Here is a 22,702-nt window from a genome sequence, read left to right on the forward strand (position 1 = left end):
ATTAAAAAAGTAAAAAGAATCATGTGAGAGTAATTTTTAAAATATATCTTTACTTTGCCCATTTTTTTCCAAGATGTTATTTCAACCAGTAGTCAACATAAACTTATTATTAACGAGATATTTCCAGTTTTCTCACCATCATAATCATCACAAAGTACTGATCACTAATACCAATCATACTAAGTGTAGCATGTATCTTACACTGACAGCACATCTCAATTTGAAGCATGCTAAATTTTCATGGCGTACTCGATCTTTATTTCGAAATCATGAAATTGGAAAAGTGGACTCATGTGCCCAAGTTGTTCTAAGTAGGCTTAAAAGTTTTCCGGTAACGGCAAAGGGTGTTAAAATTAACTAAAGGCAAATGCAAGTGCAGCCCAGCTCCCAGCGGCTCCCCATTGCCCAGGGCCAGCTTGCGGAGCCCGGAGCAGGCAGGATGGGTGTGGCCGGGCACATGGAAGAGACGTGCGAGGACCCTGCAGCGCAGGAAGAAGCTCCTGGAGGCCGGAGGCGAGGGCCAACCCCAGGCCCAGGCCTGGAGTGGACGAGCATCCGCAGGGGCAGGTCTGCGGCTCAGCCTGGAGCTGCCAATCACGGAGGCGGAGACGTGGGGTGGGGTAGGGGGGAGCCTAGCGTGGGCGTGGTCCGAGAGGGGCGGGGCCTTGTCCGTCACGTGGCTTCGCCCACCGAGGCCGTGGGGGAGGACCACGTAATGGGCGGGGCGAGCTCGCAGGGGGCGGGGCTGCCGCCAGGGGCCGGGCTGGGTGCAGACTCACTGCGCGCCAGGGCGGGAAGGTTCCAGGCGCTGCCGAGTTCCGACCTCACGGGCCCACAGACTGGCCCAGCCGCGGCGCCGGCCGCCGGGGTCACCTGGTCACTGCAGCCCCAGGGTCCTGGCACGTCCCGGCTTGCCTGCAGGGACCGCCCCCATGTCCTGACTCCTGCTGCCCTCCCGCCGTACCGTTTGCCCACTAGGGTGACCCCACGTAGCAAGGCGTCCTCCGTGGTCAGAAGTCGTCCCAGGGAGAAAGCCTAGACCTGCGTGAACAGCCTGACAGTAGGGCCGTGCCTGAGACCGAGGGGCTTGCCCCGAGGAAGCCAAAACGCCCCCGCGTCCGCCCAGCGCGTTCCTTCCCTCCACCTGAGGGCGAGCATGGGCATCTGTGCTCCTGACGCAGGTGGGCACCCCTCCTGCCGTGACCCGTGGACTGCACTCGAGGGGCTGTAACGTCCCACCTTTAGCACCTTGAAGGTCCCGCCACAAGCCACCCCGTCCAGGGTGAGCTGGGGAGTCCTGCATCTGAGAGCTCAAGGCCTGGCAGAGTGGAAGGTTAGTTGGTGCTAAGAGCTCGGGCTTGAAGGGAGGCGGCCGTCCGTCCATTCAGCAGTATTTACTGAGCTCCCACTATGCACCGGGCACCAAGCACGGAGCCCAGGGGCCCGTGGGGAGCGGCCAGTGGGGAAACATACCTTAAACAAGTGTAAAAATAGGCCCCTGGGAGAGCCTGACCCAGCCGAGGTGGATTGGGTGGGAGTGACGCTCCCTAGGGGCCTGGCCATGCGGATGGGCCTCCAGGGAGCAGCTTGAGGATGCCACGGTGGGGTCTGGGTGGGGCTGGGGGCCCTGGAGCTCGGGCAGTGAGGGCAATATGCTGGCACGAGGGGGCGTACATGGCCTCAGAGGGCATTTTGGTCTCTCCTAAGGGCAGTGGAAGCCTTATGCCGGCAGTATTTTAAAAGACTGTCCTGGGTGGATTGGGGCCAGGGAGAGGCTGATGCAGTTAGTTGGGCAGAAGCCCGTGGCTTTGGATCAGAGGGGTGGGTGGACTCAAGACGAGAGCAGACGCTGACCCTTGCCTGCAGCTGCGTGTGTGGCTGTGGGCAGGTGACCGAACTGCCCGAGAGGGTGTCCTGCAGGTCCACGGGGCCAGCCTGCAGGGTGCTGCCTCAGGGCGGAGCTCAGGAGCAAGAACTGATCGGTCACTAGCACGGGGCAGAGCCGGTGCATCCAAGGACTGGACAAGGAGGGCCCAGCCCAGGACTTTGGGAGTTGAAGGGAGGGACAGACCGTGTGGCCAGGGCAGGAATGATCACCAGCCCACAGAGGACTCAGAATACCCCCGAAAAAGTCTGAACTTCCTCCGAGGCTGGTGGGGAGGGAAGCGGTAGATCCGTGTTAACAGTAGATCAGTCGGTTGCTGTGTGGAGGACGGTGCGGGGCGAGAGGCCCAGAAGAGGCCGTGGCAGCCCTGCCGCTGAGATCGGATGGCTATAGGAAGGGAGGAGGGGGTGCGTGTGACCCATCAGGGCCGCCAGCTGAGCCGCTCACCTGGTGATGCTTGCCTGGTCCTCCCAGGCCTGGGTTGTAACGCGTGGTCGCTGAGGCTGCCCTGTCCCAGCCAGCCCCCGTCCGCTGCCCAGGACACCTGGGTTGTCTGTCCTGGATTCCTTCGGGATGTTGCTGGGGCAGTGAGATCTCAGAATCACACCCCCTTCCCAACAACCAGAGTGAAGAAGATGTAGAAATGGTGAGAAATGCCGTCTTCTCCCCTTAGCACCTTGCTCAGTGTAGCCTGAGTGGAGCCCTGCGGGGAAGGGATCCTCCGCAGGGAGAGGCCCAGGAGTTCTCGAAACCAGGACCCGGCAGAGGGCGGGCCGGTCAGCCTGGACTGTCCTTGGGCGCAGCACCCCCTTCTCCGAGCTCAGTTTCTCCACGTGTTATAAACACTTTCGTGTTATTGATTCTTTTTAGAACCACTGGTGCACTACTGACCCCCGGCCCCCAGGTCCTAATCCATGAAGGGGTGACGGGCCGTCTCACTCATGCCCCATGTTAACCTGCCTCCTCTGTCCCTTCACTCACCTGCTTTGTGCAAGTTTGGTGCTGGACATTTTCCACAGCGCCCGCCCCTCATAATCCTAAGCATTGTCTGACGGTGGAAATGATCCCAGTTCATGGGGAGGGCCATGCTTCAGACACTCTCCCCGACCCAGCCTCTGCCCCCTGCCGCCCCCTCCCCTCCTCCCGTCCCCACTGCTGCCGGCTCAGTCCTCCTCCCGTGCCCTCCCAGGCAGAGCCAGGGAGGCACTCGATGCTGGCGTGGGCCAGGCGGCGGAGGGCTGGGCAGAGCCGTCGGTCTCAGCCAGGCATGTCACCTCTGTGAAGCCCCTCACCCTACTTGCCCCGCTAGCCTGTCAGCCACAGGGGATGCTGGGTGCGGGGCCGGTTCGTCTCTGCAGCTGGGCAGTGTCTGCGCCCGGGGCCGGGCCATCAGCCCCGACCCGATCATTTTGACCTGGTCCCTCCATCATCCCGACCAGCTGGAGTCCGGTTTTGCTGCCAAGATGGGGGTAGGGAAACCACTGACAAACTTCTAAAAGTTGGCTTCACGTGGAAAACCCAGTTATTCATCGGGCCACCTTTCCCCGCAGTGTGGGTTTAGAGCCCACGCCATTCCTGGAGGCGGCTTGTGAAGGGCTCGCAGCTACAGGCCCCCGTAGGCGCGTGTCTGCGTTGTAGGCGCCGATTGCCAGCCTCCCAACTCAGCCGGCCCGTGAGCCCGTGAGGCGGGCAGGTTCCAGACCGACTGGGAGCTGCAAGTGCAGAAGCAGGCGCCACTGCTGACTCTGGTCCAGTCACGTCCTGAGCAGGGACAGGGCCGAGGGCTGGGCCTTCGGGCAGCGAGGAGGCAGGGTCACTCGGCCGATTCCGGGTGGGCAGGTGGCTGGGAGGGGGCTCCAGTAGGACGGGTCCCTCAGAAGGAACCAGGCCTGGGAACCGCTGACAGGAGCATGACTTAGGCTTGTTCTCCGCTGGATCGATTCCTGGTCTTGTTTCCAGGAAAGGAGGGCTGGGGAGACTCAGTGGGAATGTACTTGGGGAATTTAAAAAATAATCCGCGATCTCATCAAGTCTCTGGCCAGGAGTCAGGAAAACAATATTCAGAAGAAACAGACAATGTGGTTGCCTCTGGGGAGGCCCCCGGTGGAGGACGCCATAGTGTGGGCTGCAGGGAAATCCGCTTAGCCTCGTGAGAATCTCTCAAGTTAGTTGTTCATAGTGGTAAAAACCCATAATATAAAATTTATTATTTTAATCATTTTAAGTGCGCGATTCAGTGGCATTAAGTACATTCACGTTGTTGTGTAACCACCACCATTTGTAACCATTTCCTGAACTTTCTCATCATCCCAAAAAGAAAGTCCATGCCTGTTAAGTAGTAACTCCCCATTCCCTTCTCCCCTCAGCCCCGGGAACCTCTAATCTAGCTTCCATTTTTATTAATTTGTCTATTCTAGATGTTTTATATAAGTGGGATTGTGCAGTACTTGCCCATTTGTGTCTCACTTCTTTTTGCTTAGCAGAATGTTCTCAGGGTTCATCCAGGTTGTAGCAGAATCAGTACTTTCCTTTTCACGGCCAGATAATGTTTTATTGTGTGGAGGGACCATACTTGGTTTATCCACTCATCTGTTCATGGACACTTGGGTTCTTTCTTCTCAGAAATAAGTTGTAAGTATAGAGACAGGTAAGGATGACGATGTTATCCTTGGGGAAAAGTTAAACCTGAGTGACGACGGCCCCTCTGATGACACTCTTGCCTTGCCTCGGCCCTTCCTCTCTCCACGGGGGACCTGACCACTCCTGCTTTTCCAAGACTAAATTACTATTTTTTTAATTTAATTTCTCTTTTATATTGGAATATAGTTGATTTACAATGTTGTGTTAGTTTCAGGTGTACAGCTAAGTGATGCAGTTATACGGACATATATCCATTCTTTTTCAGATTCTTTTCCCATGTAGGTTATTACAGAATATTGAGTAGAGTTCCCTGTGCTATAACAGTAGGTCCTGTTGACTATCTATTTTATATATAGTAGTGTGTATATGTTAATACCAAACTCCTAATTTATCCCCACCCGCACCCCGCATTTCCCCTTTGGTAACCATAAGTTTGTTTTCAAAGTCTGTGAGTGTGTTTCTGTTTTGTAAATAAGTTCACTTGTATCTTGTTTTTTTAGATTCCGCACATAAGTGATATCATACGATATTTGTCTTTCTCTCTCTCTTTTTTTTTTTTTTTTGGTCCATAGCATGCATGTGGGATCTTAGTTCCCCAGCCAGGGATCGAACCTGTGCCCCCTGCAGTGGAAGCGGGGATTCTTAACCACTGGACCAGCAGGGAAGTCCCTCTCTGTCTGACTTACTTCACTTAGTATGATCATCTTTAGGTCCATCCATGTTGCTGCAAATGGCATTATTTCATTCTTTTTACGGCTGAAGAGTATTCCACTGTAAATATGTACCACATCTTCTTTATCCATGCGTCTGTCGATAGACATTTAGGTTGCTTCCATGTCCTGGCTATTGTGAATAATGCTGCAATGAACATTGGGGTGCATGTATCTTTTTGAATTACGGTTTTCTCTGGATATATGCCCAGGAGTGGGATTGCTGGATCATATGGTAGCTCTATTTTTAGTTTTTTAAGGAATCTCCATACTGTTCTCCATAGTGGTTACATTTCTATTTTAATCAACAAGTGTGGTAGGACCCCGAGCCATGGGGTGGTAGGGCAGAAATGGCTTTGGCCTTGGAATCAGGAAAGTTGTCCTTAAGGCCTGGCTTGTCCTTTGGCAAATGACGTCCCCCCCTCGGGCCCCCGTGTCCTCATCTGCAAAGGATTAGAACCTGCATTACTGAACAGCCAGGACTGCCCCCGCCCCCTACTTGGCAAGTCGGCAGGTTGGGAAGTTCTTCTGCTGAGAATCTGTCCCCACTGTGCTCTTGTAAAATGTATTTTGTGAATAGGTGATACATGTATACAGCAAAAACCCACAAGACAAAAAGGCATTTCAGCAACCATTGTTCCCCTCCCATCCGATAGTGCAGCTGCACCCCTACTGGCCTGGCTATGGCTTGTGTTCCTCCCAGAGACTGTGTCCACGAAGGCCAGGCGTGGGCCAACGCCTCTGCTTTTCCCAGTTGTAATACTGTATCTTAGGGATTGTTCCATATTGATACACAGAGAGTTGCTTCACTCTCTAACTGCTTTGAAGCGCTCCACGGCAGGATACACGGTGATTTCTTCTAACAGCTCCTAAATTTGCCAGAACAGTTCGTTTCTTTCCTGTCTTTCGCTGCTCACAATTCTTGGAAGCATACGTTCTGCTCCTCTGCAGGGAAAGTCCTTTCTTTGTTCTGGAGCCAGATGGGAGGGTGGGAAGCGCTGTGAGCCAGGTCCCTGAAGCTGCGGGGGTGCTGGGGGCCTGCCTGCCCAGGGCTCTTGTCTCCTCATCCCCATTCTGAGTCCTCCTGCTTCCCCCTCAGACTTTGCTCTTGGGACAGAGTCTAAAACCTTGTAACCTAGGCCTTAGAAGGACTTAGCTTAAGGGAGTGGTTTTTAAGCTTTTTGTTGTTTTTGCATTTAAACCCTTTATGCAAACAAGGCCCAGGGTGGGTGAACATCAGTGTCCCGAGAGGGGCCCCCTGCTGTCCCCTGGTCACCCTGAGGGCAGGCCAGGCAGAGGGCAGGGTGGGGGGAGCCCTAACCCCAATGCTGTGTCTGTTCTGCCTGTTGTCTCTCCCTCTCCCTCTGCCCTCCTCTCTCCAGTCCACAGCCCGGTTAAGAATGACGAGGGTGAGTAACCGAGGGGACCGATGGTAACCCCTCAAGGGTGTGCGTTACTTCACGTCACTTTTACATGTTCTCCTCTTAAATCTTCACAGCTTTGCAGCTGGCCCCCATCCCATCTCACAGATGCCCCCCAAGGCTCAGAGAGGGGGCTGGCCTCTTGGGCAGAAGGCCGGCAGCCAGTAGAGCTGCCGTGGGCTGTCCTTCAGTCATCTCTCTGGACGCTGGTGCTGCTCGGAGACCCTGGCCACAATCCCTGCCAAGGGACGGCCTCAGGCGGCCAGGTTCAGGCCTAACCTTGAGGGTGGTTCTAGCCATCTCTCTAGGGGCTGGGAATAGGCAGCATTTACAGGTGGGTCCTGGGACTCTCAAGGAGCTCAACCCCATGTCCCCAGCCTCCTTTGGTCTCTGACCGTGGGGAGGAACCCCGAGGCTGCAAGTCTCAAGGGGCCTAGAGAAAGTCCAGGGTCAGACATGACCCCAGGAAGGAGCAGGCAGGACGAGAGGCAGGGAGAAATCCAGTCAGCACTGAAACACCAGATTTCATCAAAGTCCCCATTTCTGGCTTTTGAAGAGTGGGAGGGTCTGGGCCTGTGTTGGAGCTGGGATGGTTGGCCAGCTGGAGCCGGGCGGTGCCATCTGCAGGCTCTGGGTCCCCACCGCACCCATCAGCTTCCTCAGGCCCTCACCCGGTCCTGGGTCCCGTCACCCTCGGTGGACTCTGCCTTACACACTGAGTGGCTCTTTTTTCCTCCTTTCCCAGCCCCATTCAAGGGTGGAGAAGGCCAAACTGGGGTGGCCAGGTGACGTGCCCAGCGCAGCCTGGGCTCAGACCCTGGCCTGGCCGCCCAAGGGCGGTTATCGCCTCCCTCCTATGGCAGAGGGATCAGGGCAGAGCTGGCGGTGGTGGCAGGCGCGGGTGGAAGCGGCCCCCAGCCCCTGTCGGACCTCAAGGGCCTCCCACCCGACATCCAGCCTGGCCGCGGCCCTGGCCCTGCGGGCGGGGCCTCCGAGCCACCCCACGGTCCCCAGGGGGCGCTGCGGATCCGCGTCCGCGGGAGCAAAGCTTCAGCTGGTCCTGCAGTGCGGGGCACAGTTGCGGGTGGCGTGCTGCCGCGGAAGCCCGGCGAACGGGACCCTTTCTTGAGCCCTCCGGGCCGGGACCGCCGGGGGAGAAGCGGCCCCCGCCCGCCCCCACGCGACTCCGAGCGGCAGCGCCAAGGCTGTTGAGGGTGGAGGTCTTCTCGGGGAGTGCGCCGCAAGGGGGTCCCCGGTCCCCGCTGGCCGGCCCCGGCCGGGAGGGCTGGTGGGGGCCGCGGGCAGCACGGAGCGGCGGAGGGGGTGCTGGGGGCTGCCGGGGCGTGCCGGGCCGTCGGGAAGGCGCGGGGGCGGGCACGCCGGGAGGGCGGGGGCCGAGCTTATAAAGGCCCGCGGGCTGAGGGGGGAGGGAGCTGCTGAGCCGCGTCCTGCCTTGCTCGGCTTCCGCGAGCCGCCGAGAGCCGTGCCCTGCGCCCCGCTGCGGCGCAGGGTTGACACCGGAGCGAGCGCGGGCCCCAGCCGTTGGCACCGGCGGGGCGCGGCGGACCCCGGCCCTAGGAGGAGGACCAGGAGGGCGCGGAGGCGCTCGTGTCCCCATCGACCAGCCGGGGTCCTGGCCACTGCGCGCGGCACGTGCGGCGACCCGCCCTGTGCGCCATGCGCCGGCCGCGGCTCCCCAGCGCCGCCCTTTAGCGCCGCGGCGGCCGAGCGACCCCGGGCCGGCCCCGCGGGCCCCTCGGGCATGGAGCCGCACGTGCTCGGCGCCGTCCTCTACTGGCTGCTGCTGCCCTTCGCGCTCCTGGCTGGTGAGTGGGGGCGTGCGCGGCGGGCTCTGGTCTGGGACGGGGTCTGCGTCCCCGCTCCCGGTTTCCGGCCCGGCCGCCCAGCGAGGCTGGCGGGGCGACGACCGTGCGCGGGCGGGCGGGCGCGGAGATTCCCCGGGACGCGCGCGGCCCTGGGCGCCCGCATTCCAGAAGCATGAGAGCGCCGGGGAGGCCGGGGCCCCGTCCCAGCGCCAGGCTGGGAGGGCGGCGGCGGGGTGGCGGGCAGATGGCACCCGGGCGGCCACAGGGGCGGGCGGCGAGCGACCCCCGGAGAGGGCGGCTCGTGCCTACGCCCTGGGGCGCTGAGAGTAGGGGCACGAGGGTGGGGGAATGTCGGCTCCTATGTGAGGGGCTGGGGCGTCGGTGAGGGGGTCACGAATCTCTTTTTCTCTTTCGTGTTTAAAAAAAAAACCAAAACTCAAATTTGCATCACGACTTCCTGACCAATCTGGGAGAAGGCGGGCTTCCTGCCTGGAGCTGTTTAATCTGGAGCCTCCGGAGGCTCTAACGGCGTTGTGCCCTGGGCTCGGCCCCCCTCACTCTTCCCCTTCCCGTCCCCACCCCCCAGCCGGACTAGGGCAGGCCCATGCTCTGGTAAACACAGTTGGGGTTCCTCCCTGCCGCCCTGGTGTCCTGGCTTACTCCGCTGGGCTCTAGTGCTGCGAGAGGGGCCGGGCAGGTTGTGCCCCGGGCTGGGGGAGGGAATGCCCCGCAGAAGGCTCTGGTCTTGGTATCAGAGCTGAGGGTCCGCAACCCTGGCACGAGTGTCCGCTGCTTGCCATGTCATCGGTGTCCCTTCCGGAAAGCTTGTAGTTGTGGTTCCCGTTGCTCCATGGCCCCTCCCCTCTGCACCCCTCCTGGCCTCCCTGTGCCCAGGGCAGAGTGCCCGAGACTCACTTCACCCTTCACAGGCCGGCCCTTGGCCCTCCGCTCCCTCCACTGGGGCTTTCTCTACTGGGTGTGAGCTGGCAAGTGGTCTGATTAAATTAATTCGCGGAAACATGGAAGGGTTTGCAATGTGAGTCTGCCTGTTGGGTGAAAACTTGTCAGACCATGGTGGGTGAAGGTGTTTTTATGCTGAAAGCCTTTCCAGAGCCTCTGAAATCACTCCAGGTGGAATCTGCCAACTTCTGTTATAGGTAGGAGCGGGCTCCAAGTGGGCTAGGAATGTGGGACCCGGAGCAGCCTGCGCTTGGCTCCCAGACAGACTGTGTTTTGATTTGTAGCAGAGAAAGGTGGTGAGACTTGGGAAAATTTTCAGGACAGGAATCAATGAAAACCATTGAGGTCAGGGAGGAGGGTCTGAGTCAGCCTTGTACGGACAGGACAGTCCGGGATGTGCTCGGGAGAGCGCAGGGTCCGCCGGCCTTTCTCCTCGTGCCTTTGGAGAGTAGACGTTAACAGGCTAGCAGAACAGACCCAGCTGGACGTCCGGCTCAGAAGCCGGTAAGCTTCTCAAAGGGGCAGGTTGGCCTCGGACGGCCCCGCAGCACACCTGCAGCCTCCTTAGGCTGCGAAGCCAGGAGGGGAATTGGGTAGACCTGCGCGGGTGGGCGCTCGCTCCTGAAGGGCGCGCCTCCCCACACGGTGCAGTCTACGCATTCAGGGTCAGCAGACTTTCTCTGTGATGGGCTGGATAGTAAATATTTTCACATCATGAGCTCTTCTGGTATTCTTTCCAACCATTAAAAAATGTAAACACCACTCCTAGCTTGTGAACTATAGCAGAACAAGTGGTGGAGCCAGGCTCAGCCCCAGGGCCAGAGTTTGTTGACCCCGAGAATTAATCTGTGTTCTTCGGGCTCTTGGCTGTAACCCAAGTGGGTGATTTGGCGGGGGAGGGTAGGTCTCTCGGTCTCTGGATGCAGAGGCGGCACTAGCTCAGGGTTCCCACCTGGGCCATATCGGAGTCACCTGAGAGCTGTTCGCATCCTGATGAATCATTCTTTGTGCACTTGGCTCAGCTTTCCTGTAAATCTAAAACTGTCCCCAAAATGAAGTCTGTTAATCAAAACCCTGACACCCTGGCCATGCCCCTCATGGATTCTGTGTCTGGGTGTGGGGCTTGGCCTTCCATATTTCCTCTTGAGCTTTGTGGGAGGGTGACGTAGAGCCGGCCAAGAGCCCTGCGCAGTGACACCTGAGAGGCTGGAGGCCGGCTCTCGGGTCCGGGCGTGGGCAGCTCCTGAGGGACCTCGCTGGGCTGCTGCCTTCTGAGCGCCCCTCACTCTGTGACGAGCTTTGGTGGAGTTGGTTAGTTCTGCGGTGTTTCCCAGTGAGTGGCGGGTGCTGGATGAGGCCGTCAGAGGGTATTGGTCAGACCTGTGCCTGTGCTGGCTCAGGCAGCGGCCGCAGTGAGGGTTTGGGTCATCCTGGGGTGCCCCTTGCCCCCCAGAATCCTACCTCCACCTCGTCACAGCAGAGACTCCCTAGCCACCCCCCGCCCCCCCGGGAAGGGTGACGGCCTTCGACATCTCACCTGTGGTCCCTGCAGCCCTGGGGGCCAGGACCCCAGAGCTGGAAGGTTCTAGAGAGACGTCAGGACAGAACACTTTGTGATTCCCACGGAACGGACCCGCCCCGCGACTCGACCTAACGGGCAGCCCAAAAGCAACACTGTAGCCCAAAGGCAGGTGGTTAGAAGGCAGTAACTGTATCACTGACAGGGAAACACGTGCAGGGTGGCAACATGGCTTCCGCCTGCGGGATGGATGGGGCTCCGGCCTCGTGGACACGCCTCCCGCACGCCAGCGTCGTCACCTGCGCCAGCCTGATTGTCACTGCCGTGTCACCGTTTAGAATGGGGACACTTCCTCCTTTTTATCGTGTTTTCACCATCACCGTCTTAACAGTCCTGTGAGGCTGGCAGGAAGGCAGTGAGAAGACAGAGGCCTGGGACAGCGGGGCCCTGTTAGAAACCCAGGCCTGGGAGTTCCCTACCCACCCCCTGGTGGTGACACCCCGCTAGGCTCTCAGGCTGGCAGTGAGCCTGGGGCCGCCCCTTTCAGAGGCCCCAAGAGCTGAGGGTAGGTCTCGCTTTCATCTGCCACCTTGTGGGGGAGACTTGGCCTCCTGCAGCCCCTCCGAGAACTGAATAAGTCGCAGGACTCAGGTGCCCGGTTGACGGGACCCGAGGGCTCAGCGTGCATGATCAGGGAAGGGGCTGGGGTCGACCCAGGAGCCGAGGACAGGTCATCTGTGGTCATCTGGCAGGTGGCCATGCCAGCAGCAGTCAGGCCCAGCGGGAAGGGTCCTGCGGGGCAGTGTTGATTGGGGGGGGGGGCGGGGTGACAAGCGTCTCAGATCCTGTCGCCGGGGCTGCTTCCTGGTCAGTGTCTCTCCCTCTGACACTTCCGGTGCTCAAAGATGGAGAGGGAAAGGGGCCCATCTGCTCTGAGCACAGCTGCAGGGGACTGCCTTCTGTGGCAGGGCCCCTACAGGGGTCGAGGGTATCCCCTGCCCCCGCTGTGCCCCACCAGCACAGTCTTTAGGGCCCAGTGTGAGCTGCCTCCTACAGGAAGCCACTCTTGACCACCCTGGTCCTCAGGAATCCCCTTTTCCTTAGAATTCAATGAAGTCTTGGTCTTTTCTTTGTTATCTGTCTTAGAAATATATAGACTTTTTTTATGTGGATTCTTTTGTTTGTAGACTTTTTCCCCCTGGTTACCAAAGCAATTTCATTCTTCCTCGTGCTGCAGACTCCAGGAGTCACAGAAGTGGGTCAGAGGGCCGCTGTGTCTGCTGCGCAGCAGCTGGAGCCTGAGGCTGTCTTCAGGGGGGGTCGGTGCTCTGCCTGTGAGCTCTGCCCCACTCCTGACCTTTGAACCCCTCTGAGTTGAGTTAAGCCTGTTTTCTGCATGAGGAACCTGGGGCTTGGGGGACTAGAACACAGGTGAGACAGGATGAATCTGGGGGTGAAATCTTTTCCTTCTCAGGGCAGGTGAGTCCCACACCTGCTGGCGGGGTGGGAGAACCTGGGGTGGGAGGTCTCAGGGAGGAGAGGGGAGGCTGGCCTTGCTGGAGGGGCTTGTGGGTGGCACCAGCGTCTGTCCCGCTCCGAACCTTCCAGGCCCTCACCCCTCTGTCTGGGCCTCAGTTTCCTCGCCTGTAAACAAGACAATAAAAGCTTGAAGGCCGATCCCAGGTTTCTGATCTCTTGGTCCCTGGATGGGGCAGGGCAGGGCAGTCCTGGGGGGCCGAGTGGAAGAGCCGCCCACCACCAGGTCCTGAATGTGCAGAGCTGCCCGCCGGCCACAGGCCGTTTCCAGGTGGGGAGGCGTGGTGTCCAGAGCCACCGTGCGTGACACCCGCCTGCTCAGATTCCTGTGCTCACGTGGGACCTTTCCCCGAGTTCATTCAAGCGTTCTCTCACCCAGGTCTCGTGGGACGGTGCTCTGGGCAGGCGTCTAGGTTCTGGTTCAGGGCCAGTGGCGGTGGGCATGGGAGGGGCTGGGCCCATTCTCCTCTCTAATGGAGGCCGAGGTTTCCTTGACTGTAAAGGGGGGTGTGGGTCCCCCGCAGCTCCCGGCGCCTTGGTCCTGTAAGTGCCTTTGCCGTATTTATTCACGCTGTGCTGAGCCCAGATGGGAAAGAAACACAGTGCAGCCAGTGACGCCATACAGAACAAGGTCCAGGCTGGGCGGGGCTGGGGGGAGGCGGGCACCCAGCAAGGCTGGTCTGCTGGAGGGAGAGAAGTTGTCAGCCAGGCCGGGGAGGGGGCAGGATGGCAGATCCAAGGCTCCAGATCAGTGCAGCCCTCCAGGGTCGGACCGTCTGTGGAAGGAGGCGAACAGGTGGCCTGGTAGCTGGGGTCTCCCATCCCCTAGTGGTGGCCAGTCGGAGGGTTGGGTTGGGGTGGAGAGGGCAGGGCAGTGCCGAGTGGACAGTCGGGGCCGGAGAGACCTGAGGCTTGACCGCCCCTGCCCCCATCCCCATTTTGATTCTTTAATTTAGTGTTAATTACACAAGTAATGTATCAATACTTGTCATAAAACAGTGACGTGTTGGGTCAGATGAGACTAAGTTCCTTCTTTAATCCTTTTTTCCTGCTCTCAGAAGGAAGGCCCAGGTCAGCGGCTGGGGCCCAAGGTTGCTGTGTCCCCACCTGTGAGGTTAGGTGGCTGCAGGTCTTTGGGGCCATGGCAGCGCCCCCGCCCACCCCGACACGTGTGAGAGCGTTTCTTGGGGTGGCCTGGGGTCAGCAGCCTCTGCCCTGGAGAGGAGCCCGCAAGGCTGGGGCTGGCGCTGCAGGCAGCCCTGCAGAAGCCGCCGACTGCGATGGGCATCGCCCGGCCCAGCCCAGCCGCCCGCTGCCGCCAGGGCACCCTCAGGCCGACGTGTGTGGCCCGCGCTTCCCTGTGCCGTCTCGGGCCTTTGCCGAGTGGGGCGGGTCAATTTTTCTGGTGTGTTTTAATAACATAATTATAGGGAGTATTTTTAGTTGCCTGTAACGGCCGACTGTTTACCAGGCTCCGACCTGCGCGCTGTTTTTCTCCGTGAGTATATATAGCCGGGCCTCTTCTCCTTCCCCGGGGTCAGGCTAAAGAGGGACCGTGGCCACCTCAGCTGCCTCCTGTGGTTTCCTTTGCCAGCGAACGGGCGGCTGAACCGGGCCCAGCGGCTTCCGCCGAGCGGGAGGGGTCTGGGGGCTGCTGTCCTTGAGAGCAGGTGGGGGGGCCGGGGTGGGCGGGGCCTCCGTCCTGGGGTCCTAACCGCTGGCCGCGTGGGGGGACGTGTCCCATGCAGGGAGCTGAGGCGGGAGGGACGTGCCTCTCAGGCCCCCGGCAGTGCCCAGGTGTGCTGGCCGGGCCCGTCCCCCCAGCTCTCCCCGCCTCCCCTGCCCTTCAGTGGCCTCCCGTGGATCCTCTGGGGAAAACGAAAGAACAGAACTGCTATGTGCACAGATTCCTTGGGCCTGCGGGAGCAGCCAGAGGCCCGTGATTGTGGCCCGGACCGTGGCTGGGTCTGCATGGGCAGAGCAGGAGCGGACACAGCCCAGCTCCCGGGCAGGGGCCTCTGAGCAGGAGCCTTAGCGGCCTCAGGCCTGGGCCTCGGGCGCTCTCACCTCCTGGCACTGCCAGGGCCTGTGACCTGTGGCCGCCCCCAGTCACACCCCAGCCTCCCCTCGGGGCCCCAGGGTCCTGTTCTGCCTCCCTCTCATTCACTTGATTTCTGATCACGGTTAAAACACCATTTGAAACAACGCGTCATCATAACAGCATTAACGGGAGCTTTTCAAAGGGAAACTCAACCGTCTATGCCACTACCCCCAGCTCAGCTGTTTCATCCTCTCCTCCCCGTCGGTGGCCAGGGATCGTAGTGACCACGGGACACGCCCAGGAGCTCTGAGGGGCTTTGTGCCACGTGAACCTGTCTCCCCTGCTGGGGGGGGGGTTGTCCCTGGGCTGCTTCACGGAGGGGCAGGTCACCCTCACTGCCGAGGCCCCGGTCCCCGTGTGCCGGTGTGGGCCGCCGGCGGTGACTGTCCTCTCCAGCTGGCCGCCACGTGGGCACACGGCGCTGCATCGTTTCTCTACCTCAGTGTCCCCCCGTCCCCCAGCCCCCTGCAGCCTCCACCCATGTCCGCAAGCATCACCCCCCCGCCTGGACAGACAGGGGCCTCGGCACACCCAGCCCCAGGCTTGCGGCTCTGCGTCCAGATGCGTCCCACAGCCACGTGGCCTTCCCGGGACATCCGAGAGCTGCCCACTGCGCCCACGGGGCCCCCCTCAGGACAAGCCTCCACTCACTTGCCGGCAGCACTTTCGCTCCTGAGAGGGGGGCACTAGTGGCGTTTCGTGTCACGGATGAGCACCCCGGGGGCAGAGTTCTCGCCCGTGACACTCCTGCCTCCCGGGAGCCCCGCCCCCACTCAGTCAGTGTCTGGGGTGACCCCCCCCCCCCGCAGTTCCTCTGGCTGCTCCTCTTCCTCCACCAACCTCCAGCTTGTATCTGGTCTCCCAACTCCCCCAGCTTGTCCTCGCCCCGGAACCTGCCGGCTGCCCCCCTGCCACCACCTCCTGTGGCTGCCCTCCTCCCTCCCGGACGCTTGGTCACTCAGCCGCCTCCTACACGTCACTCGCTCGGCAAACGTGTCTGGAGAACCTGCCTGTGCCAGGCCCTGCTGTAGGCTCTGGGGTCCCGACAGAGCCCCCAGGGGAGGACGGCACAGTCCACGCGTAGAGCTTTCCACTGAGACGTCGAGCCCTCGCAGTAAAGGGTCGGGCCTTACGTGTTCTGTCGGGTGGGTTGACAGTCAAGCACATCTGCCCACCTCCCCAAACGAGATGGAGAATGTTTCTGCCCTCCCGCTCACCCGCCTCGACTCTGACCTCTTTCCCCAGGTCGGTTTTGCCTGCACTGTGGGGTCCGTGCTCGAGGGACCACTGGGGTGTGTACTTCTGTGTCTGCTGCCTTCCGTGCCTTCACGTCTCTGGGATGTGACTCTGTGTGCTGGTGGTTCCTTCTTTCTGGTGCTGACTAAGGTCCCCTGAACGCACTGCCACGTTTGCTCATCCGATCACCTGTTGCGCCTGGCGGGTAGGCGCGAGGCTGCTAGCCGCGTGCGTCTCCGCGGACACACGCTTGAATTTCATTCACTTCTGGCCGTGGGGTTGCTGAGTTGCGGGCATCGCATGTTCACTGCAAGGAAGCTTCGATCTGTCCCCCTGGTTGTCGTTTAGGGGACGCTCCAGGGCGCTACACCCTCGCCGCACGTGGTGTTGGCCTCTGATTTTAGCTGGTTTGGGGCGTGCAGTGGCATCTCCCGCGACTCCAGTCTTTGTTACCCGGATGCCGATGATGTTAATCACCTTGGACATCTTCTCTGGCATGAGTCTCTAAGACTCCTTCACCCATTAAAAAAAATTGGACTGTCTGTCTTTTTATTTCTGGCTCTGGGGGTTCGTTGTGGACTCGAGATTGTAAGCTCTTTAGCACCTGTTTGTACCGCACGTGGTTTTCCCTGCCTGTGGCTGCGATCCTAAGTGTCTTCTTTATGGTGTTCAGTTCAGAGCAGGTGTTTTTGATTCAAAGTCCCGTGGGCGCGGCTGCTTCTGGCTGGGACGTCCTCTCCCGTGCCCCCGAGCTGGTGGCTGTGACCCGGTGCCTGGCTCGTGGGGTCCCTGAGTGTTTCCTGGCGGGTGGGCCGCTCCGCTCACTGGGCTGGGCCTTCCCACTTCCTCCCCGCCCTGCCCGTGCCCTCCGCTCGCCCTCTGTCCCGTCCCGTCCTGTCCCGTCCCGTCCCGTCCCGTCCCATCGCATCCCGTCCCTTCCCTCCCCTCCCCTCCCCTCCCCTCCCCTCCCTTCCCCTCCCCTCCCCTCCCCTCCCCTCCCCTCCCCTCCCCTCCCCTCCCTCCCCTCCCCTCCCCTCCCCTCCCTCCCCTCCCCTCCCCTCCCCTCCCTCCCCTCCCCTCCCTCCCCTCCCCTCCCCTCCCCTCCCCCCTCCCTCCCCTCCCCTCCCCTCCCCTCCCCTCCCCTCCCCTCCCTCCCCTCCCTCCCCTCCCTCCCCTCCCCTCCCCTCCCCTCCCCCCTCCCCCCTCCCCCCCTCCCCCCTCCCCTCCCTCCCCTCCCCCCTCCCCTCCCCTCCCCTCCCCCCTCCTCCCCTCCCCTCCCCTCCCCTCCCTCCCCTCCCTCCCCTCCCCTCCCTCCCCTCCCTCCCCTCCCTCCCCTCCCTCCCCTCCCTCCCCTCCCCTCCCCTCCCCTCCCCTCCCCCCCTCCCCCTCCCCCCTCCCCTCCCCTCCCCCCTCCCCTCCCCGCCCCTCCCCTCCCCTCCCCTCCCCTCCCCTCCCTTCCCTCCCCTCCCCTCCCCTCCCTTCCCTCCCCTCCCCTCCCCTCCTCTGCTGCCTGCCCAGCCCTCTGCCCGCTCTCAGATCTCCTCTGGGGCCTCTGTCCCACCGTCTGCAGGCTATTGTCCTGGTGTCGCTCCTGCGGTGGGACCGTCACTCTGCCCTTCCGCGTGGCCTCCCCTGGGCCGCCTGTTGGATGAAGCGGATTCCTTTCAGCCGCTGCAGAGACGGTCCCAGTCTCCAGACCCCCGTTCCTGGGGTTCCCAGGGACGCAGTGACCATCTCTGTGCTCACCTGCTTTCCCTTCTGAGTGTTCCACTCAGGATAAGCTCCCCTGAGTCAGACCCCGAGTCCCAGGACGGGACAGACTCGCTGTCGGACGCACACCTGGTGCTTCGGCAAGTGCAGCCTCGCCCGAGTGGGCACAGCCAGGCCCTGGCGTGTAGCGTCCTGTGTGACCCTCCCGGGAGGCCTGTGCGGTCTCCCCGGCAGACGAGCCGCCTGCGGTCCTCGGGGCCTGTCCGCGTCCAGTCTGGCTCCCTCCTCTCTCCTGCGGCCGGCTCAGCTTAGCACACGCTCCATGCTCACACACTCAGCTCGACAGACACACGCTGGGCCCGTGTCTCCACTCCTTCCGGGAGGCACCCGCCTGGGTCCTCTCCACCCTTGCTGGCGGGGTGGTGCCTCTTTGTCCCTCTGCCCTTGTTTTCTCGTTACTGTCACTACAGCTTGGCTACTGCCCGGTCCTGTGGGTGGCGAGTGGACAGAGGCAGAGGCTGTGACAAGCGGGCACTGCCCGAGGCCCCGTGGGTGCCGAGCCCTGCCTGTGACACCCCCTTCCCGCTGCAGGAACGTCCCACACCTTATCAGCAGGTGCACACCGTCCCAGCCGGGGAGCGATGGCCAGGCTGGGCCCTAATCTCTGGAGGTCAGGAGCGGGGTGACACAGGGACAGTGGCCTGAGGCTCCATGAGGGCCCAGGAATGGCACCGAGGGGCCCGTCGGGAGGGCAGCCTTGCCCTGTGACCCCGGTGGGGTCCTCTCCTGCCCCCGAATCCTTGTCCCGGCAAAGGGGCAGATCATGTGATCCCAGGAGAATGGGATGAGCATTGAAGCAGTGCTGGCACGTCCTCTGGCCTGGAAGCAGCTCCCCTCGGGGTCCTGGACGCTGGGGACAGCAGTGGGCTCTGGGTCCTGTGTCCCTGTGTCCCCGCTCAGGAAGCCCGGGGACGCCGGGCGCAGGATGGCCGGGCCCTCCTCTTCCCCTGGAGGCGGCCCCCGCGGCCCCGTCGGGCCTTCCGCCGCTGCCCCATCTGACTGTAGCCCTCTTAGGATCTGGAGCCTCCGGGGTGGCCTTCCTTCCCATCCTGTCCCATCCCGGGTTGCAGGTGGAGACACTCCAGCTGGGGGGCCGCTGGCCAGGCTTGCGTGGCCACGCCGGGAGGGAGGGAGCCCGTGCTCCGCTCGCCAGGTGGCTCCCCTCCCGCCTCGCCCTCCACCCGTCCACCTTTCTTCTTGGAGCGAGACCCCTCTTTCCCCTCCCCGTCGCCTCCCTTGCCCCCCAAACTGGTGGGCCACCACCCTGGGAGGGCTGTGCTGTGCCCCCTGTCCGTCCCCCTCCTTGGGAGAGCGAGGGATGAAGGGCTGGAGGCCGAGAGTGGCTTGCAGGGGTGGGCAGGAGGGCACTGTCCTCTGGGGGCCCACGCGGAGTTGAGGAGCCCAGCTGGGAGGAGACCCCTGGCCCTCAAGGGCCAGAGGGGGCATGAGGCAGATGGGGGAGTAACCCTCCAGGGGAGGCTGCAGGGGGCTTCTGGGCTGCACGGGCTCTGTCACATTCCAGAGCCATCCCGGGGCGGGGCCTGCGTGTGTCTTCAGGAGGCATTGGAGGCCTGCAGGGGGTTGGGGGGCGCTGAGAACTCTGAGAGGAAGGGGCCCCCAGGGAGGGCAGTGCTGCCGAGGGCAGGGGTGGGGGCAGGGGTGCCTTGGCAGGGGTGACCTAAGGACGTGGCGGGAGCTGCCAAGGGTCATCCCGCAGAGCAGGAGGCGGCGGCCGGGCACTGGGGCCATCGGAGGGGAGAGAAGCTGGAGGCCCTTCTCCCGTCTCTCTCCTCGGCCTGTCTGCAGGTGGGCGGGGGGGCCTCATGGTGTGAGTGCGGCTGCCAGGGGCTCGGCTTCCTACGCCTGTCCGCTGGTCATTTGTAACTTGAGGCTGGTTTCCTCACTGCACTGTGTTCTCTCTGGTGGCTCCCGCTGTGACTGGACCACGGGAGCCCATGTGGCTTTCCTAGTCTCTGGGCGATAGGGCACATCACGGACTTCCTCCCTTGCCACCGGGCAGGGGGTCCAGGAGTCCTGTCCCTTCTCCACAGTTCTGAACACAGACCTAGGACATCAACCCCTGGAGACACGAGATGCTGGACCCCGAGGTAGTGGGACGGTCATGCCAGCGGCCGTGCTCGGAATCCAGTCTCCTGCCAGGATGGTCCCAGGGCTTCGGGGTGTTTGTAAATGGGAATTTGGACATCGTCACCCCCTGTGTCACTTCAGTGCCTCCTTGTCCTGCCTGGTCCTGTTCTGTGCACGGGCAGAGAGTGGGGGGCCCGCTGGGGCTGCCCTGGGACCTCAGGTGGTTTCTGCCCCATCCTGAACGCTGTCACTGGGGTGCTCCAAGGTGCTGCTGTGTCGGGATCCAGGCTCCAGTGTGCATGGCCTCTGTGTGCCCAGCACCTGCCGGGCTGTGAAAGTCTTCAGGACCTGTGGTTTGAGTCCACACGCTGGGCCGGCAGGTGTCCTTGGAGCAGAGCAGCGGGATGGAAAATCTCCCAGGCCGAGCCTCTGTCACCTTTCCTCTCCCAGCATCGAGCTGGGCCAAGTCCCGTCTCTGCTGCTGGGCATCCTGGGGAAAGTCACTCAGCCTCTCTCAGCCTTGAACTCTTCACCTGTAGAAGGGGGACCCACACTGTGCAGGGAGGCCGTCCGGAGTGGAGCCGGGGGGTGCAGAGCCTGCTACTAAGCCAGGCGCCCAGCACCAGCAGCCGCCCTTCCATCCTTGGGGCCTCTCTGCACCCGGTTGTCTTCATCTCTAGTTGTGAGATTAGCACCTGCCCTGCTTGGCCTCATGGCTCTTGGGGTGACCCTCCAGGTGACGTGGGTGGAAGTACTTTGTAAAGTCGCCCTGAGTGCGAGGCGGCCGTGCTGCGGCTCCCACACCCCTGGGCGCATCTCAGGAAGCCTGGCCGCATCTCAGGAAGCCTGGCCGCATCTCAGGAAGCCTGGCCACCGAGCACGTTAATCAAGGCACCCTAAAGCCCTGGGACACGGTGGTGGCCTCACCAGGGGGGAATGTGGGGCAGAGTTGTCAGTGGCTTGGTAACAGCGGGAGCTGAGGCGGGGGGCGGCAAGGTGAGGACACCTCGCTCAGGTGAGCACAGTGGATGGAACCTGCCAGGTCTGGCTGAGTCATGGCAGCTGGGCGCGCCCGCAGGACAGCAGCACCGCATGGCCGACCCTGAGCTGCTGGCAGGAAGGGAGTGGTGGGGCGGATGCGCGGCCTGGAGCCCGGGCCTGGGGCCCTGGGAGATTGGCCGTGTTTCCTGGTGCCCCCCCAAGGAGTCCCGTCTGATTCGGCCTGGTCTCTGAGGCGGTGGCACAGAGAATCGCAGCCCAGAGAAGCTGAGCCAGTTCCAAGCCCCAAGCTGGAAAGCCCAGGAACCAGGAGCCAGCTGGGCTGTGACCCGTCCAGGAGGGTGGGCGTGTGGTTGGCATCTGGGCACAGAGGGACGGGATGCTCTGGGCGTCAGGTTCCCGTGGGATCTGTCACAGAGTGTGAGGATGGAACCGTGTGTGTGGCTGTCAGAAGGGCCCCCAGCCAGGGGGCGTGTCTGCCTGGGGGGGACATCCCTGGCCTTGGGAGCCCCTCCGGGTAGAGGGACGCTGGGGGGGGCGCAGGGAGCGGGTTTCTGTGGGCCTGCTGGGCGCCGGGGGGCCCTCCCTGGTCTCCCCGCCATCGGCTGCGGCAGCGGGACGAGGCACAGGAACCCTGCGGCCTGTCCGTGTGTAGCGGGGACGCCTGGGGGCCTCCTCCCCGGAGGTGACCAGAGCCTGCATGTTCCCAGAGGCCCAGCCCTGACCCTTGGGGGCAGCGGTGGGAGGCGTGCTGAGGCCTGGTTCTGGTCCCAGGGCCCCTGGGCTGTGGGCAGGTGGCCTCGGGCTGAGCACAGGCCGGGCTCAGGTGGGCGGCCGCAAGCTCTCTCCCTGTCACCGGAGAACGCTCAGCTGACGCGTACCCACGAGCCAGCCGCTGAGGTGTATGGGCTTGGTGTCCCTGCTGCACGGGGTGGGGGGCGGGGGGGACAGAGGCCCGGGACGGCACGCAGAGCCTGAGTCCTGTGGCCACTGGCTCCCGGGCCCCAGGAACGCGTCCTCTCAGCTCGGGGTGTCCCTGGCACTTCGTGACCTGCCCGTTGTGGGCGGCAGCCCCGAGGTGACAGCTGCCCCTGTGCTGATGGCCGAGGCCTTCTGGGGGCTGGGCCGCCTGAGCCTGGGGGTGGTGGGTGGGAGCTGGCCTGCTTGCTCCTCGCTGCCAGGAAGGGTCCCTGGGTCCTGGCCGCCCCCGGGGAGTGGAGCTGGCCGGGAGGGAGGGCGCCGGCTCCGCCTCGAGCCTCGTGGGGGCCTGTTCGCCATGTTGCTCGGGACCCCCGCGGATGTCTGCCGCTTGCCTTGCTGTCGGGAATCGGATTAGTTTTCAGAAACACCGGATGTGGTGGGTGAGAGGCAGTTTTGCCGCCCATCTTTTTCCAGGAACTGAACGTATGGCTTCGGCCAGACTGCCCCGTCCCCAGCTGCCCGCGCTCTCTGCTCTTACGTGGCTGCGCCTCCTCTGTCTGGGGAGCTGACCCCGTCACCAGGAGCCAGTGGGGACACTCCCGCCGCGTGGCCCGGGCGCCGGACGGGCGGGGGGCATACCTCGAGGGTCGCTCTGGGGTCTGCGATGCTGGACCGAGCCTGGGTGATGGCCTGGCCTCGGCCCCTCCCGCGGCAGCACGGACCCTCAGGGGCTCGAGCCTGCGTCTGGAGGGTCCATCGCCCGCAGGAGGTGGTAGAGAGCTGGGCCGGGGCTGAGGGGCAGGTCTGCTGTGCGCGGGGCGGGGTGTGAGCCGCGTGGCTAGTTTAGGGAAGAGCCCGGTGGTGCTGGAGCCGTGGCACGGCTGGGGGTCCCGTTAGGGAACGTGGGTTTGTTCCGCGGGTGACGGGAGTCGCGAAGGGGAGCTTGTGGAGCTGAGCTCCATCCTGAGAGGATCTTCGGAGGGAGCGCTGCTTCCTGGCTGCAGGGGAGAGACCGCCCCGTAGTGAAAGGCCCGGCTCCGTCACTTGCTGGCTGAGTGGCCTTGGCTTGTGGCCTGCGGGGACCTCCCTC

At 62.3% G+C, this 22,702-nt stretch overlaps 1 protein-coding gene across 4 annotated transcripts in view; it reads left to right on the forward strand.

The window, feature by feature from the left end:
• Nucleotides 1–8,324: 8,324 nt before the first annotated feature.
• Nucleotides 8,325–22,702, forward strand: part of PIEZO1 (piezo type mechanosensitive ion channel component 1 (Er blood group)) — a 55,117-nt gene continuing 40,739 nt past the window's right edge. For 2 of the 4 annotated variants that reach the window (XM_068527747.1, XM_068527750.1), the window contains exon 1: nt 8,337–8,482. In XM_068527747.1, the coding sequence (XP_068383848.1) occupies nt 8,419–8,482 (64 nt within the window). In that variant the 5' untranslated portion in view covers nt 8,337–8,418. Of the gene's footprint in view, nt 8,483–22,702 lie in introns of all 4 variants that reach the window. The other 2 variants (XM_068527749.1, XM_068527748.1) reach the window with 2 other exon arrangements.

This window comes from Eschrichtius robustus, chromosome 19, assembly GCF_028021215.1.
Source record: "Eschrichtius robustus isolate mEscRob2 chromosome 19, mEscRob2.pri, whole genome shotgun sequence".
Classification (NCBI taxonomy): Eukaryota; Metazoa; Chordata; class Mammalia; order Artiodactyla; family Eschrichtiidae; genus Eschrichtius; species Eschrichtius robustus.